Source organism: Camelus ferus, chromosome 5 (genome assembly GCF_009834535.1).
Source record: "Camelus ferus isolate YT-003-E chromosome 5, BCGSAC_Cfer_1.0, whole genome shotgun sequence".
In the NCBI taxonomy this organism is placed as follows: Eukaryota; Metazoa; Chordata; class Mammalia; order Artiodactyla; family Camelidae; genus Camelus; species Camelus ferus.
In genome coordinates this window covers 65,448,508-65,464,076 of record NC_045700.1, presented here as the reverse complement: position 1 = coordinate 65,464,076, position 15,569 = coordinate 65,448,508, and the positions used below count along the sequence as shown (strand labels likewise).

General features: G+C 42.5%; 1 protein-coding gene across 6 annotated transcripts in view; it reads right to left on the bottom strand.

The window, feature by feature from the left end:
* PLEKHM3 (pleckstrin homology domain containing M3) overlaps positions 1-15,569 on the bottom strand; it is a 164,135-nt gene that overhangs the window by 46,520 nt on the left and 102,046 nt on the right. Inside the window, exon 7 of one of the 6 annotated variants that reach the window (XM_014557121.2) lies at positions 299-922. The exons of the other annotated variants lie outside the window; for them this stretch is intronic. Coding sequence (XP_014412607.1) covers positions 911-922 — 12 coding nt within the window. The 3' untranslated portion in view covers positions 299-910. Of the gene's footprint in view, positions 1-298; positions 923-15,569 lie in introns of those variants that run through there. 6 annotated transcript variants of the gene reach the window in all.

Below are 15,569 nucleotides of genomic sequence, written 5' to 3'. Positions count from 1 at the left end.
ACTTATATAATATGACCAACTGGGATTTTCCCAGGAATGCAAGGTTGGTTTAAAATCTGAACACCAAACAATGTAATAGCTTGATTACATTAAATTACCACATTAATAGAATAAAGGAAAAAAAAAATAAACCATATGATGATCTTAATGGATTCAAAAAAAGCATTTGACAAAGCCCAACACTTTTCCATGATAAAAACATTCAACAAACTAGGAAAAGAAGCCTGTATCAGGTCGAGGAAGTTACCTATCTATGAAAAAGTCAGTTAAGATCATCCTTAATGGTAAAAAAACTAAATGTTTTCCCCTTTAAGATCAGGAACAGACTCAGCACATCTACTCAACATTGTACTGGAGGTTCTAGCCAGGGCAATTAGGCAAGAAAAATAAATTTAAAACTGCAGATTGGAAAGGATGGAGTAAAACCATCTCTAGTCTCTGATGACAAGATCTGGTATGTAGAAAAGCTGGAAATATTTTTTTCTGATATGAAAATCAGAAAAAATTTATATATTTTTGAGCAAGACTTTGTAACTGTATCCATGTATGTTGCTTATACTCTTAGAGAGTCTGAGTGACTAACACTACCCAGTTTAGAGTTATGGAAACACTTACTGGGAATCCCATTCCAAATAAGCTAAAAAGGTAATGCTTACTGTCCGAGTATATAATAAATTCCTCATTTCAACATAAAGGGGTACACACACACACACACACACACACATATATATACATATATATGTATTTTTATTAATAGAAACTCAGTTATCTTCCCTTATCTACTTAAATACTATTTAAGTACATATTGAAAATATATTTAAAGAGTATCATAGGGTAGGATGCCAAATTAATAGCCTGCCTGGGTATCCACATATTGCAGTCTGGCCGTGTCTCCTGCAGGCACTCTGGGTCATGGCCACTCCTAAGAGAACAAAGCTGACATTAGTATGATAGGCCTGTTCCAGGTCCCCTTGTACTAGGTCATAAGAGACTCCATATGGACATGGAGCTTAGAGTCAGACTGGAAACAAGCCATTACCATCTGCTGCTGAAACTGAGGCCCTAGGGTAGATGAGGATGAGAACCTTCAGGTCCCCCTACAAAAATCCTTTAAGGCACAAGGAAAGCCATGTAAGGGATAAGGCTACTCAGACATCTTTGAGTTAGTAAAATAAGAGCTCCATGTAAGCCAGTAACATCCATTGAGTCTACAGAGTGATCCAGATACTTGGGAATGTCTTGGTCTAAGCACTCTCTGACTAGTTTGTACTCTCTTCCTTAAGAGCATTGACTACAGCAGTGATTCTGTTGCTTTGGGTTTGCTGGCCAATGCTGGTCTTGAACTTGCCAGATCTTCCTGGCTAACTCAGATATATCCTGACAGACCACCTTAAATCTTGCTGGAGTCATTGAACTTTGCTTCTTGTTTGTGTTTTAGTCCTACAGTCAACCCTTCCTACTCTAGTCTCGTTGACTTTGGGTTTGGGCCTCTTGCTTTTCCTTTCACAAATCTTTCTGTATTTCCAAGTGGCCTCTTTCTAGACCAAGAACAACTTTTTAAATTTTTCTTAAATCTGTCCAAGATTTTTAATTCTCTATTTTCCTGAGCCCCAGAAACAACAGCAGCAACATTAAAGAAAAACAAAACATAAACAATGACAAAGTATTTCTTAATTGTGCTCTGAACATCTCCATTTTGGAAGTGAAGATGAAATAAATGTATCTTAGCAAGTGTAAGTATTCCAATGAATTGGTTTCTCATAATGGTTATTTCAGATACTTAATCTTTCAAAAACTATTTTTATTAAGAATTAGCATTGTGGTCCTGATAGGAAAACTATAAACCTAGAGAACAGACATAAGAGAATTCCATAAGCAAGAGCTCTTTAATAATTTCCCTGAAGAAAACACTTGAATGTACTTTAGAAAGAAAGACTGGCATGATTCCATATCACCCTTCCTGAAGTATTCAAGACTGCTGGGCAACTGGGAGGAATCACACCACGAACAGAGAGTGACTGAACAATGGCATATGAATTTCATGTCTTCTGGATCTGTACAATTTTTTAGAATTGTCCAGTTTTAAATTTTGCCTAGAAGGACATTAAAAACAAAATAAAACTTATCAGATACTATCACTGTCATTTCACAAGAAAGGAAGGGGATTTTAACACCAGAAAGTTGACAGTATGATTTCAGAAAAATATTTTAAACTGAATATATGTGGTGTTATTAAAAATTCATCACATTTATTTTCCTCCCTTCTGTATAACCTCATGAAAACTCCATCCCAGATGAGTCCTCAACCCACTGAGAGAAACTGGGATTTCTTGGTGATAAGAGAACAAGGATCTTACTGTTTGCCAAAGCTACTGCTTTAAGGTGAATTTAAAACAGAAGAATCAGGAAAGTGTTTCCCAAACTTCAATCATGTGAAAACACCTTCACAAACATTTTCATAGCTGTATTCCACCTGTGTTAATTTCAGCTGAGTCATTTGTTTACTTAAATAAGTTTATTTAAAGATTGAAGTCTTACATGAATACCATAAATGGAAAGCCAGTGTCTCTTGCCATGAAATCAGGATAACACAAGCCTGCAGCCAACACTGTTGAAAAGGGAGATACGCAGGTGTGAGGGGTTCAAGTCACACCAGCACCAGAATGAAACTGTTCGAATTAACTTCAAGGACAGAGAGAGAATTGAAGAGATTAACTTTCTCATTATGCAATTAAATGTCATTTAATACCATGACCATGTGCTGCCTAAAAGCATCTGTTGTACCAGCTAATACTGTTTTGGTAGACATTCCATGGAATCAGCGGTATCCTTGCATAATAATTAAGAGCATTTAAATTCTGAGACTTTTTTCCATGTATGAGCTGGTGACCTTAAGCAAGCTATTTACCTTCTCTGCTTAAGGTTTCCATCTATGAAATGGAGATAACCATAATACCCACATCATTGTGAGGATCAAATAAGTAGACACAGGTAAAGCTCTTAGAATGGTAAGTGATGGATATTAAGAGCTTAAAAATGTTAGTAGGTATTCTTATTGTCCCACAGTTTGAGGAACCCCTAAAGGTCTAGGCCTCAGTAGTATGTCAGGCACATAGTAATATAGTAACACATTTCTGGGAAGAACATATAGTTGGAGAATAAGAATGACAATTCTTTTGCTAACTTGAATTAAAATGAATAACTTAGTACACATGCATCTAAGGCAACTTATTGTTCATTTAGTTTAAGTTTCCTTCCATGGCCTATTTTCTAGATCAAGAGCAAGTCTGAATGATACGTTTTTGTCTTTAAGGCATGGTACACAAAGACACAACGTGTTTGACACAAAAAATCTACACCATAGAGAAAGGTTTTCAGGATCTTAACCACAAGTCACTACTTACGAGGTAAACAAGGCCATCCAGATACATTAGGCTTTTAATGAATGAAATCAGTGTCTCCTCTATTTAAAGTAAGCAATAGAATTAACATAGGATTTAACTCTCAGAGTGGGTGGATTTAACCCTCACATGTTATGATTTAATTCGCATTATGAAATACAGTACAGGAGGACTTACTCATCACCAAATCATCAAATAAGTAAGCTAACATCAAAAAGCAGTAGTTCTAGGGGGGCTCCTAAGATGGATTAGTTGGTCTTGAACAAGAAAGACATATATTAACATATCGTAAGCTGTTGCCTTTCATGTGTCTCATTCCTTTGTCCCTGGATCTATATTTAGTACAGCGGGAACAACAGTGCTGCCAGGGCAGTCAAGTAGAAAGAGAGGGTATTAATTTAGTAGATCTGGGTCAAGGTTAGGGCAAGAGATAGTGGACAAGTACATATTTAGTTTATTAAACAACAAGATAAGGTCATATTGGAAATTTACAGTCATCTCTAGACCCTCTATTGGGTCTACATGATGGTGGCCTCATTCAGAAGGATCTGGATTTTAAAAATACCTGTCTTCTCTAGTCTCTGTGTCTATTCACTGTAGGGCAGTTTTTTCCATGGCCACAACATGCTTCTTGGTAACATCTTTCCTCCCCTCTTCCTCTCTGCTCCACTTTGGTCGTTCCTTCCTCTAGTGTCCCCAAGTGAACACTTAGCTTTTCCTTTTTGCTGTTACGATCCCCCATCTGCAGCTCGCCTCCCTTGTCTCCACAGACCTCTTCATTGTGAGACTTCTGATGAGACCATGTTATTGTCCTCATTTTCTCTGCTCTTTCAGGCAGGTCTCCCAACTTCCCTAGTGAATTCGGCATTCAACGTTAACTACGCTTTCTTAAAAATGCTATTTATCCTTTCCTACTTCTCTTCTTCCTCCCATACCATCAAGGACATTAAAAAAAAATTCCTTCACTCTGGATCTCTTTATGTCTATAAACAATAGAATGTTTCATACCCTGAAGTGGAATTAGGGCACATCTTTTCATTTTCCTTTGCACCTTTTCCCTAGGACCTTCTCTTTCAGAAGACTTAGCTTGAGTGCTTTCAGAGATCAAAAAGTAGAGTGAGCTCAGATGCAATGCAGTGAACTCCCTTCCCATTTCTGGGGCAAATGAACTCTTCTGGATCTGTCTGATTACTTTACAATGATCTCAATGGGTCATTTATGAAAATATAATAGTGTCCTATAAATGTCACTTTACCACTGAAATAAGGGAGAAAATCTTCGTATACTTCATGGGGAGTCTGCAGTGTGCTGGGCATCATTCCAGGTGCTGGGGATATGGATGAGTAACTCTAACAGGCCCTGTTCTCCTGGAGCAATGACTTCCCCAGGGTATTTAAAGGCCAAGGAAAATGATCACAGTCACACTGGTCAAGGAAACCAGGTTAAAACCATCCTATTGAGGAGGAGGGGACCAATTTGTTGGATGGGCCACTGTTAACAAAAACTCTACCTCCCTGAACTAGGATACACATTTAAGAGTGGGCAGGAGGTTTAAAAAAAAAAATCCTAACCCAACCCAAAAGATAATGGGAATCATCTGTTCTGCTCTCATGTGCAAACCTATAATTTATGGAAAGATGGGAAAGAGAAAGTCCCTGAGGAGACCCAGCCAAGTTCTGCGGTGAAAATTCAACTGTACTCAAAGCTCAGACTGGAAGAGGTGGGGGAGGGGAGGAGCAAGAAGCCACAGTAAAAATAACACGTCCTGAAGTAGCCAGCTCTCTCTCCTCGCCCCACTTGCCATGTCCCCCCCCACCACCCCGGGCCAAGCTGCCTTCCCCCTTGCTCCTGCTGCCCCCTGGCCCTTCCTCATTCGCGGGAAATTGCTTCTCTCTCTATTTTTCATTCATTTTTTAAGAATCCCAAACCAGCTTCCTGTCACAAGGTAATGTCAACAGTATGAATTATCGGGCATTCTAGGAAGCAGGTAGTTAAGATCAAGTGAGAATGTATGTTATTAAATTAAAACAGAGTTACTGGGAAATTTCAAATTATGGAGAAGAGACCATTTCCTTAAATACAGGACTGTGTATAATATATATCTGCATGTGTATTTGTGCACACTTACATATCAAGTAATTTACTACTAAAGACTATGCTATAAGACCTGACAGTAGCAAAGGCCAGCTTTAAATGCAGTGTTACTAGCAATATCACCCCACCAAACTGTGAATTTCCACTCTAGATCAGGCTGGCTACATATTGTCTTTTTTGCTTCTTCTATTGGGGCGTCGTCACTCAGCTTTATAATACTGCTTTTAAAGAGCATGGTTATTAATGAGTCAACTATTATTTTCAATGTATTTTTTTTAATGCCAGTATTAGTGCTGGGCCATTTGAAAACATCTTTATTTTACCTAGCAATTTGCTAAAGTACTTTGATAAAATGTCAGCAGATATTTTATTAGTTTCCTTAAATCATGTAAGGTAAATTATTATCCATGTCAGAGGTGGAGAAGATGAGGCCATCAAAACTACAAAGGATTGGTGGTAGAGGTGAAACAGGATGTGAAATAAATGTCAAACTGTCCAGGGAGGGAATCTTCTTTGTAACATTTCAGAGTTTCTAATGTCAGTTAAGGAGTTCTTCCTATTCATGGAGAGCTAGAAACTGCTAGTCAGAATAAAAACAGAAAGAAAGCGCTTGTGGTCACAGGGTGCCTGAGAAGGCCTCATTATGGTGTCATAAATCAGCTGAACCTTGTTAATACTGTGGTGGGGGACTGTCAACACCAGCATTCATTGAGCATCCACTACGTGGCAGGTATTCTTCTAAGTACTTTATGTATTTGTAACTCAGTTTACCTCACAATCTGGTGAGATGGGTACTTTAATTATCCTTATTTTACAAATAAGGAAACTGACGCATAACAGTTTAAGTGACTTGTTCAAGGTCACACAGCGAGTAAGGGATGCAGCTAAGATGCAAACCCAGGCTCTCTGGGTCCCTACGCAATGCCCCCAACTGTTGTGCTAAACTGCCTTTCAGAGGGTGTGCTGTAGCCACACAATAGACCACGGTTATTTAGAGGTTTACTGGGAAGTCAGGTGTTTGAACTCAGGACCAAACAGTCCTAAAGAAAAAAGCCTAAAGATAAATGTTAATGAGGTCTTGAGTCCACAAACGCTCACTATGCAACAACAGAGCTTGATTAACGCATAGCCCCTTTTGAGTTCATTCTCATCCTTGTCTTCCTTTTCCACTGACTGATTCATTTTTTCACTCCCTCGATATTTATGGGGCACTTCCTCTCGCCCAAGCACTGTTCTTAGTAGCAGGGTTATTACTAAGTAGCAGGATGCATAAGATAAAGACTCGCATTGAAGGCCGACTCATTTACATATGGTCTTAAAAAGCTCTTGTGAGCAGGCCTAAGCAGTAAGCAACTAAGGTGACATTTTATTTTGGGAAATGCGTAACAGTCTTGGCAAGAATCATAAAACTGCACCCTTTCTGCTCTCAGCCAGGGAACTGAGGACACCACGTGGGGCTAGCCCCCCTGGATCCTGGGTGTGAGGGGCTGGTCTTTCCTCCTAAATATATCTCTCTCCTCTCAGTTCAGAGGACTCTTTCAGCACATTACCCACCTAGAACGGTCTCGTCTTTTAATTCACCGCATCACAGTTTCCAGCATTTAAATACTGGAAAGGCTGTAAAATGTAGCCAATAAGTCGAGGAGTACTAGTACTTCCCTGAGGAGCTCATGATCATTTAAGGCTTAGTATTCTTTGTTTTTTTATTGTGATAATTAGACATAATATACATGGGATAAAGCTTACCATTCTAACCATTTTTAGGTATATCTCAATCATTTGACTAGTTATACTTCATTGATCACTTTTCTAAATACTGTAACTACTACAGCTTAACCATTTCATGGGCGATAAAATCACAATTCAGACAGTCAAGCTGGCTTTCCTAAGAGCACAGCTGGCCACAGCAGTATCTTGAAGACCAGTTTCTCTCCTAGACTGGGATGACTTCAGTCCTCATGGTGCCCCTTCCCTCCCCACCCTCCATGGATTCAGAAGCTAGCTCCCAGGTCTGAAGTTTCTTTGCCTCCCTCATCCTAAGCAGCTGAATCAACTTCTCTCTCCACCCCTTTCATTATCCCATTCCATCCACCCCACTGCTGGCAGTGGGGTGGAGATTCAGCTTCTAAGTGTGCGGAAGAAAACCCCAGAAGCAAGAAACTAGAATAACTTGCTCCTGCTAACAAAACAAACCAGAAAACACAGTAGGGGCCAAGACCTCACAGTCGCTGAGTTCCAAATCCTTCCTTATCCCAAGGAGACAGACTGCCGGCCTCTCTATTCTAAGCTCAGGCAATGTGGCTTAAGCAAACTCATAGAAGGAATTCAAGCCTCAAGATCCATTTTCAGCTTCCCCCAGATCCCCACGTGCCTTTTTATCCTTACTCCATCTTGCCCAGCCAAATGTGAAAGCTTGTGTAAAGACCATCACATGTCTCACTTCGAAAGGACTTTAATGTCCTTATGAACTAACTCCTGGCTGAAATCTTTGGTCCCATGGAGACAGAGAAAGCAGCAGCCAGTTGGAAAACAAGAAAAGAGTTGTTATCTCTACGTTAAATTAAACTCAGATCTGCTTAATATCCTGGCCAACTTACACCACAACTATTTTGGCCCTTTCTGCCACCCCAAAGTCTTCCGTGGCCAAAATGTACCGCTGTGCTGCTGTCTGACTCTGTGTGCCGGCAGGCCCCCATGCCAAAGCCAAGTAACACCCTTCCTTCTTCGGGTTTTGGGGTAGCAGGGGAGGGTTGCTAATTCCTTTTGTGACCACTGACTAAGAGCTGAGTGGCCGACAATTTGGTAAATTATATACACACCTAGAATGTCAGCTGCATCAGAGACTTTTGCTCTCTCTCTCTCCAGTAGCTGAAGGGAACCTTTAGGCTATAGGCAATTTTAGAAGAGCTGGGTTTCCTAACCACATTCGGTGGGAGGGATGCTAGCAGAACTCCAGGCATGCAGGATCCTGAGCAGCAAGGAATCATCTTCAATAATAGTATATGCCAATGATTCAAACCAATGGCAAGGGAGGGAAATTAAAATCAGTCACAGTTATGAACACAGACACACATAAACGCGTGTGTGTGTGTGAAAGTGGAGAGAGAGAAAGGCTCTACCACAAGTCCTTTTTGGAATCAGACCAGCTGTAAATACAGGCACACACTGACACAGGCCAGCCATAGCACTTTCTCCATTCATAGCTAATTCCAAACTTTTGAAAAGCAGAAGGCAAAATCATAGCATCACAAATCCATATGTATTTAGCCTGCATTCCCTTTTGAACTATAAGCTAATATATTCTGTGGGTTATCCAGTTCTTTGTTGTAGAAATTTGCTGTTTTTGACAGTGACAAGTCAATGGGTTGGACAGAAGGGAAATATTTTGACCACCATGGCAGTAGTGAAAACTGGCCTGTATAACTTTTAGGGGCTATGGCCTGTTCGGGGGAAGCAGGGCAGAAGGCTGGGCCTGACCACCATGATCACGAGTGCCCAAATGTCCTGGGCACTGGACTCTTGCCATGCGTGGTGCTGGCCCTCTGGCTAGTGATGGGTGCATATACTTCATTCTAGTCCCCTCTTTGCCCTGTTATTCCTGCCTTCTCCCCAGTGGGAGGACTTGGTGGAGCTTCAGCAATGGTGCGGCTTGGCCAGGCTGCCAGGGGGATCTCGCTACCAGTCTGCCTCTAGAAATAGAGAATGGTTAGTGCTGGAAGGAGGCAATACAGTGTAGGGGTTTGGAGTGTGTGCCCACTGGAGAAGGGGATCCTTGCAGCAGTAATTAGGCAGCTGGTAGTATTTGTCATTTACGTTTTGATAAGTCTGAAAAATGCCATACAAAATTGAAAAAACCAAACAGTATATGCAAGAATGGGCCAGCTTGAGTTTTAAGCCCAGCTCCTCCACTTGAGCTAGATGACTATGGGCAAGCTCACCTCACTGGCAAAAGGTGGATCATAATAGTACTATTTCAGAGGGCTGTTGTGAGGATTAAATGAGATGATCTATGAGATAACTGATTTAGAATCGGATTTGGCCTAAAGGGAGCACTCAATAGTAAAAGTAGCACTTCTTGAGCATGTAATAGAAAATAGCTATTGTTAATATTATTATTTAGTACAACCATCTCATTTTTCAGACAAAGATTTTAAGTGCCAGAGATATGATGTGATTTGGTAAAGGATAACAGATCCTTTGGTTGTTGCCTTGGGTACTGAGTTTCCTGAATGTTCCTCTCACTTCTCTTGACTAAGTGCTATAAAGTGAGAGTGGAATGAGCAGGCCCCTTGCCTTCAGCGAGACTGTGCCTTGACTGATCAGGGAGGAAGCCAGCAGGCTGGGAATCCTGGCCCTTCTAGCTCCTTCTGCCTGCCTGTCAGATGATCAGTTCCTGCCCCCAGCAGGCAGAGGGAAGAGAAAAAGGTGAAACTCCAGTCAGTAGTTTTACTACCCGCCATCGCCTAGACTTTCTCTGCAATCTTTGACCTCTGCTCCAGCCAAGAATCCATTCACAATATCCTTCCCTGGACTTCCTTTTCTCATCAGGTCTACACCTTCCCTCAGGATGCCCTGTCCTTTAATTGTCTGAACTGCAGTGGCACAAACACCAACCCTTGGTTGACCAGATAACCTGAGCGACGCCACCCGTCTTAGTAGCAAACCCACTAAATGGCCTATTATCTTCCACACATCTTTATTGGCCAACTTCTGTGTGCTAGGCATTATTCGAACTGCTGTTAGATTCTAAGGTATTAGAAAGAAAATTGATCTGCCTTTAAGGAATATATAAAATCAGTATATTTGATTTGTGTTTGTAAGCTGTCCTTCAGACTGTATTTGTGAAAATGCTTAAAACTTCTATTTAATGACAAAAAGTTGAAATACCAGTTGACCTTTGGCAAATGGAAATCTTGCCATTTGTCACTTAGAGCTGAGGGGGCTGAGAACTGGCTCGCCTACCAGGTTCCTGGCTGTGCCCAGAGCTTGGTGGCTTTTTGCCAAGTGGCTGGGAACCCCCAGAATGTAGATCTAGGTAGTGGCTTCTACAACTTAATTGCTTCTGAAGGATCATAAAGTCATGGCACTGGGGTGCTAGGGCTGGAAAGAGCTGCAAAACTTGCTTAATTCAACCTTTGTCACTTCACAGATGAGGAAACTCAGGATCCAAGAAGTTAAGTGACAGAGGTGGTTTCTATTCAATACGCATGTAACTCTCCCCTTGGGAACAGATATCGTCCAAAGCCAGAGAAGAAAGTGGTCCAAAGTTGGATGTACCACATGAAACTGTCATTTAAAGATGCCACATAGCTTTAACCACAAGGGTTATTAACAGGGTTGAGAATAATTCCTACTAAGTTAAGTTAAAAATCCATTTAAAATTTTTTTTTGGCTTTTATAAGCTTTGAGAAGTGGTAGGTATGGGGGTGTTTTCAGAGGTAAGCTGTGTTTTCACTCCTGACTAAGACTTAATGGAACACCTGGATTCAGAGAGATGTATGGGATTTTAACACAATTCAACATCAGTTAATTCTAAGAGTAAAGGCCCTTCCACCTCAGCGTTAAAGGAAGCTAGAAAGCCAATTACACTCACAGCAGGGCCTCTCCCCTACTGCAAGGGAAGAATGTGCTGCAAATCTGTGTGTGCTTTACAAGCTAGTGAAACTGTAATTGCAGGTGGGAAGGAACGTGGGTTCTCTTTGTCTCTGCCAACATTTCCGTCTAGTAAGCTCCTCCCTTCCATAGCTGCAGAAATAGTGCAGACTCAATATTTTTTTTTAGCACAAAAAATATGTACTCCATGGTTCTATAAAGCTTACAGAATGCTTTCTGTAAAAATTGAAAAGACATCTGTGCACAACTCACCAAAAGGGCATGCATTCTTCAGAGACAGGTGTCAAAGGTGCCTACCTTTTTTTGGGAGCCAAATCCATCTCCTGGTTGAAGTTCTGAAGGCCTCTCAGCAAGACCAGTAAAGGTGGAGAGGCTGGGAGGGCAGTGCCCAACTTGCTCGAGCAGAGCCCTAGGGAGCTCTCACGAACTAGGGGGGAAGGGGTGGGAGGCTTTCCAGATACCATTCCCCTGAGGGGGCACTGGGGAGGTCCAGTTTAGGACCACTATGGATGCAGGAGGAAGCTCTTCCTACCAAGGTGTGGCTCCACATGGTGACCGTGCAGTCACTGCTACAGCAGGACCCTGTGGTCTGGACACCCTTCTAGAATCTGAGAGGCAGAACTGAGGTGGAGCCAACAGTACTTCTGTGGTGACAACTACAGTCATGACAACAGCAGTCTAGTGTCCACAGACGTAGAGTCTTGGTGCTGCTGAAGAAAGTTACAGGGAGCCATTTGTAAAGGTCCACATCTCCTAGCAACACCACACCAGTACTTGTGCCACTGGTAAAGCTCCTATCTCCTGAGCCCCACAGGTTAAGTGGAGTTCTAAGTATCTTCCATGTTAACTCCTCTAAGCCTCACAATCACCTTTTGGGGCAGGTACTATTATTCTCCTCGATTCAGAAATGAAGTGCTTCTTGAGGCACCAAGGGAAGTGACTTGCCCAAGGTCACCAAGTGAGTCTGGGGTGAGCATCTGAATGTGGGCAGCCAGTTCCTGTGGCTCCAGTGCATAACCACTGCACCGTCCAGCTCCTCTGCGATGCCCAGGGTTGGGTATCATCACCCCTTTGGAGACCTTTGCTCCAGGCAGAAATTTCATCCCATGTTGGCCTCACATTGGGCTGCTAGTCTCCTAAAAGCTCCTGACAGCCATCTTGGTTCTGATTTCTATTTAATTTTCCACCTCACAAAGCAGTCCCAGGGAGGGGGATCTGGTGATACCTTTCGAATATGATTTATTAACCAACAGCTTGAGGATATGTGGGGCTTCCGTGCTGCCAACTGACCTTTGTTTTCGGCCTTCCTAATGTTTGCATTACTGTCCTGACCTTGCAAAGTGACCTGGAATAGCTGGCCTGTTTCCGTGTGTGTGTCCACTTTCAGAGCCCAGCTTTTGGCCTGTGCAAGTCTGTGAGTTAGCATCTCGAGGGTTTGGAATGGGGTCTGCAGCCTTTTGAGGAGCACAATCTAACACTAACCTCCAAATTCCTTTCCATAATTGAGCATTCATTAGTTTGATGGAACAAAAGCAGGCATTCTCTATTATAAAGCAGAGGTCAATACCAGTAGCTGTGTTTTGTTTGGCCTGCAGAGTGTTTAAATATTGAGAAATTTCACATAAAAATATGGATTTCTGGCTTCTCTTGGAAAATGGGAAGGGATGACGACCCTGGGACTCCTGGGTACCAGCTGTCCCCTTCAGAGGGGGACACTCTCCCTGGCTTCTCATCACGACCTGAAGTCTCACTGTAGCCTGCACTGGGCACGGGAGCCACTTGCCTGGTCTCTGCAGGAACTGGAATCAACAAACCCTGCTCTAAAGCCATGTTTCCCTCCTCTAAAGTGTGGACTGGCTTGGTCAGGCTGGGGTAACGGTACCAAACTGGGGAAGCTGGTGCTCCCAGAGGGCAGGCACTGTGCGCTTTCCATCCTGTCCCAGCACTTGGCACAGTAAGCGCCTGGTACATTACAGGCGTTGATCGCTTTCTTATGGATAAATAGATGAGTGACTAGCTCTCTGGAAGAGACTGAATTTCTGAGTGACAGAAACCTGCTCCCCGGTTACAGAAGCTACTAATGCTCATTAATGCTTCAATAGCTTTTTGAATGACTGATGCTGCACCCTATAAATTATTTATTTATTGTGCTATAAAGACCTCCCCTGCTGTCACAAACGATATTGGATCTTGTTTAAAATTCCAGGAGCAAGTATGTTGATGGTTTATCAGAATTTAGCCAGAAATTCAAACAAAAAACAAAGTTTTATGAAGAGCTGCCTTCATCAGAATTAGAATTTTTCCTCAGAAAGACAGGGGTGATATTGTTGAAAAGCAGCAAGTTCCAAAAGTAGATGGAGTGGCAGGCTACTATCACGTGAGCGTAGCCAGTGGTTTCAGCTGAGACACACGTGCCAATGCTGTCCTGTGACACTGCCACACTTCCTGGCTCCATCTCCAGAGCATCAAGTGAATGAACTCTGAAAGTGCTAGAAACCTCCTCAGCCCTCAACACTTGACTAGATAGAGCCTTCTTGAAATCTCTCTGGCTCCCTGAAGACCAACCACGAATCTGGTAGAATGGCTGGCATGAGACATCAAAGGGTAAAAACCCCACCGATCTCCCTAGTTTGAAGCAGAATCATAGGTCGCCACTACTAATTCCTGGCACCCAGGCAGAAGAACACTGGAGTTTGACCATACCCATCAAGAAACACCTGTCCTTTCCTGGGAAAAGGAACCCTCTCATCGTCAAGGCTGGCATGGCTCCATGTACACAGTATGTAGTTAATAAATATTTGCTGACTGAATAAATGAATAGGGAGAACACCTAGTCAGGGGTTTGACAGAGGACCAGGCTCACAGTCCAGGTGCACAGGTGGAATGGAAAGATTATAAACTCTACACTCTGCTGCTCTAGGCACATCACCAACCCTTTCATTTCTGAGGAAAGCAAAGTGACACCATCACACTTACCTCATGAATGTTTTGAGACAACCCCTCAAAATCCTGAAGCCTGCAGACAGGATTGTCAAAGTCAGTCACGAGAGTTAGTCTTCAGAAGTGTCAAAGTCAGTGATGAAAATTTTCTCCTGCTTGCCTCCATGCCAGAAACACTGTGTTAGGTCACTGAGGGTTTGAGGCTCCCAAGGCCTGGAAGTCGCCTTCCTCCTCCCCTCTGCCTGGCTCACGTCTATAGAACCTCACAGCTTAATTTAGAATCACAGTCACTAGGAAGCCTTCCTTGACAGCCAAGTTGCTGGGTGTTCTGGTTACTACTGCTGTATAACAAATTACCCCCAAACCTAGTGGTGTAAACAGTCATTTTACTATGTTCAGATTCTGTAGGTCAGGATTTTAGGCAGGACATCACAGAGATGGCTTGTCTTCTCCATGGTATCTGGAGTCTCATCACAGCCTTGCTGAAAAGACTTGAAGGCTAGGGGTGGGAGTCATTTGAGGTACTTTACTCACATGTCTGCCAGTTGATGATGGCTGTTGGCTAGAATGACTACAGGTGGTCTCTCCATGTGGGGTCTCCTTATAACATGGTGGCTGGTTGCCAAGAGTGGGCGTGCCCAAAGAATACCAAGTTGAAGCTGCATCACCTTTCACGACCTAGCCTTGGAAGCCACATAGCATCACTTCCATGGTCATAGGCCCACCCAAATTCAGAAAAAAAAAAAAAGGGCCATTTTTCAATGGGAGGAATGTTAAAGTCACAGTGTAAGAAGGGCATGTGGGATGGGAGACACTGTTACACAGGGTTAGGTCTATTTCCCAAGTTCCCCAAGTTCAACTCCACTGACTTGAAAAATGCTGTCTGCCTCTCTCTTAGACTGTGAGCTCAGTGACAAAAGGGACAGTGACTTATTTGCCTTTGCCTCCTCTGTTCCTAGTACAGTGTCTGGCACACAGAAGGCATTCAACACATATTTGTTGAATTGAACCAAGCAGAAAGGCAGAACCAGAAGGCCTCTTGGGGCCCCCTCTCATGCTGGCTGTTGGTGACATAAGCCAAGTTTGACCAAGGCAATGAAAGAAATCTGAGAGACAAGTACCTACAGCTTTCTGGGGCCCAAGGCTATTCCATGTGAGTATATCATATATGATAAGGGAGTTCTGGCTTCCTTATGCCTCTCAGGCTGTCCATAGGAAATAACTACAAGAATCCTGACTTCATGTATTTCTCTCCGGGAGTTTTATGGAAATATTTTTCTCCTTTATATCTCTGTGTCATTAAAATGGCAAGTATGAGATTCTCCAAGAGGCTGCTTTTTTTTTTTTTTTTAATATACATAGGCTCACGGTACAGTGGAAAGAACACTGGACTAGGAGTCAGAAAGTCTCGGCTTCAGTCTTGGTTCAGTCACTGAGCAGAAGCTGTGGAGCTGTGGCATGCTGGCTAATTTTTCTAAGTCTCTGTTTCCTTGCCAATAAAGTGAGTATAAAAAAGGTAGT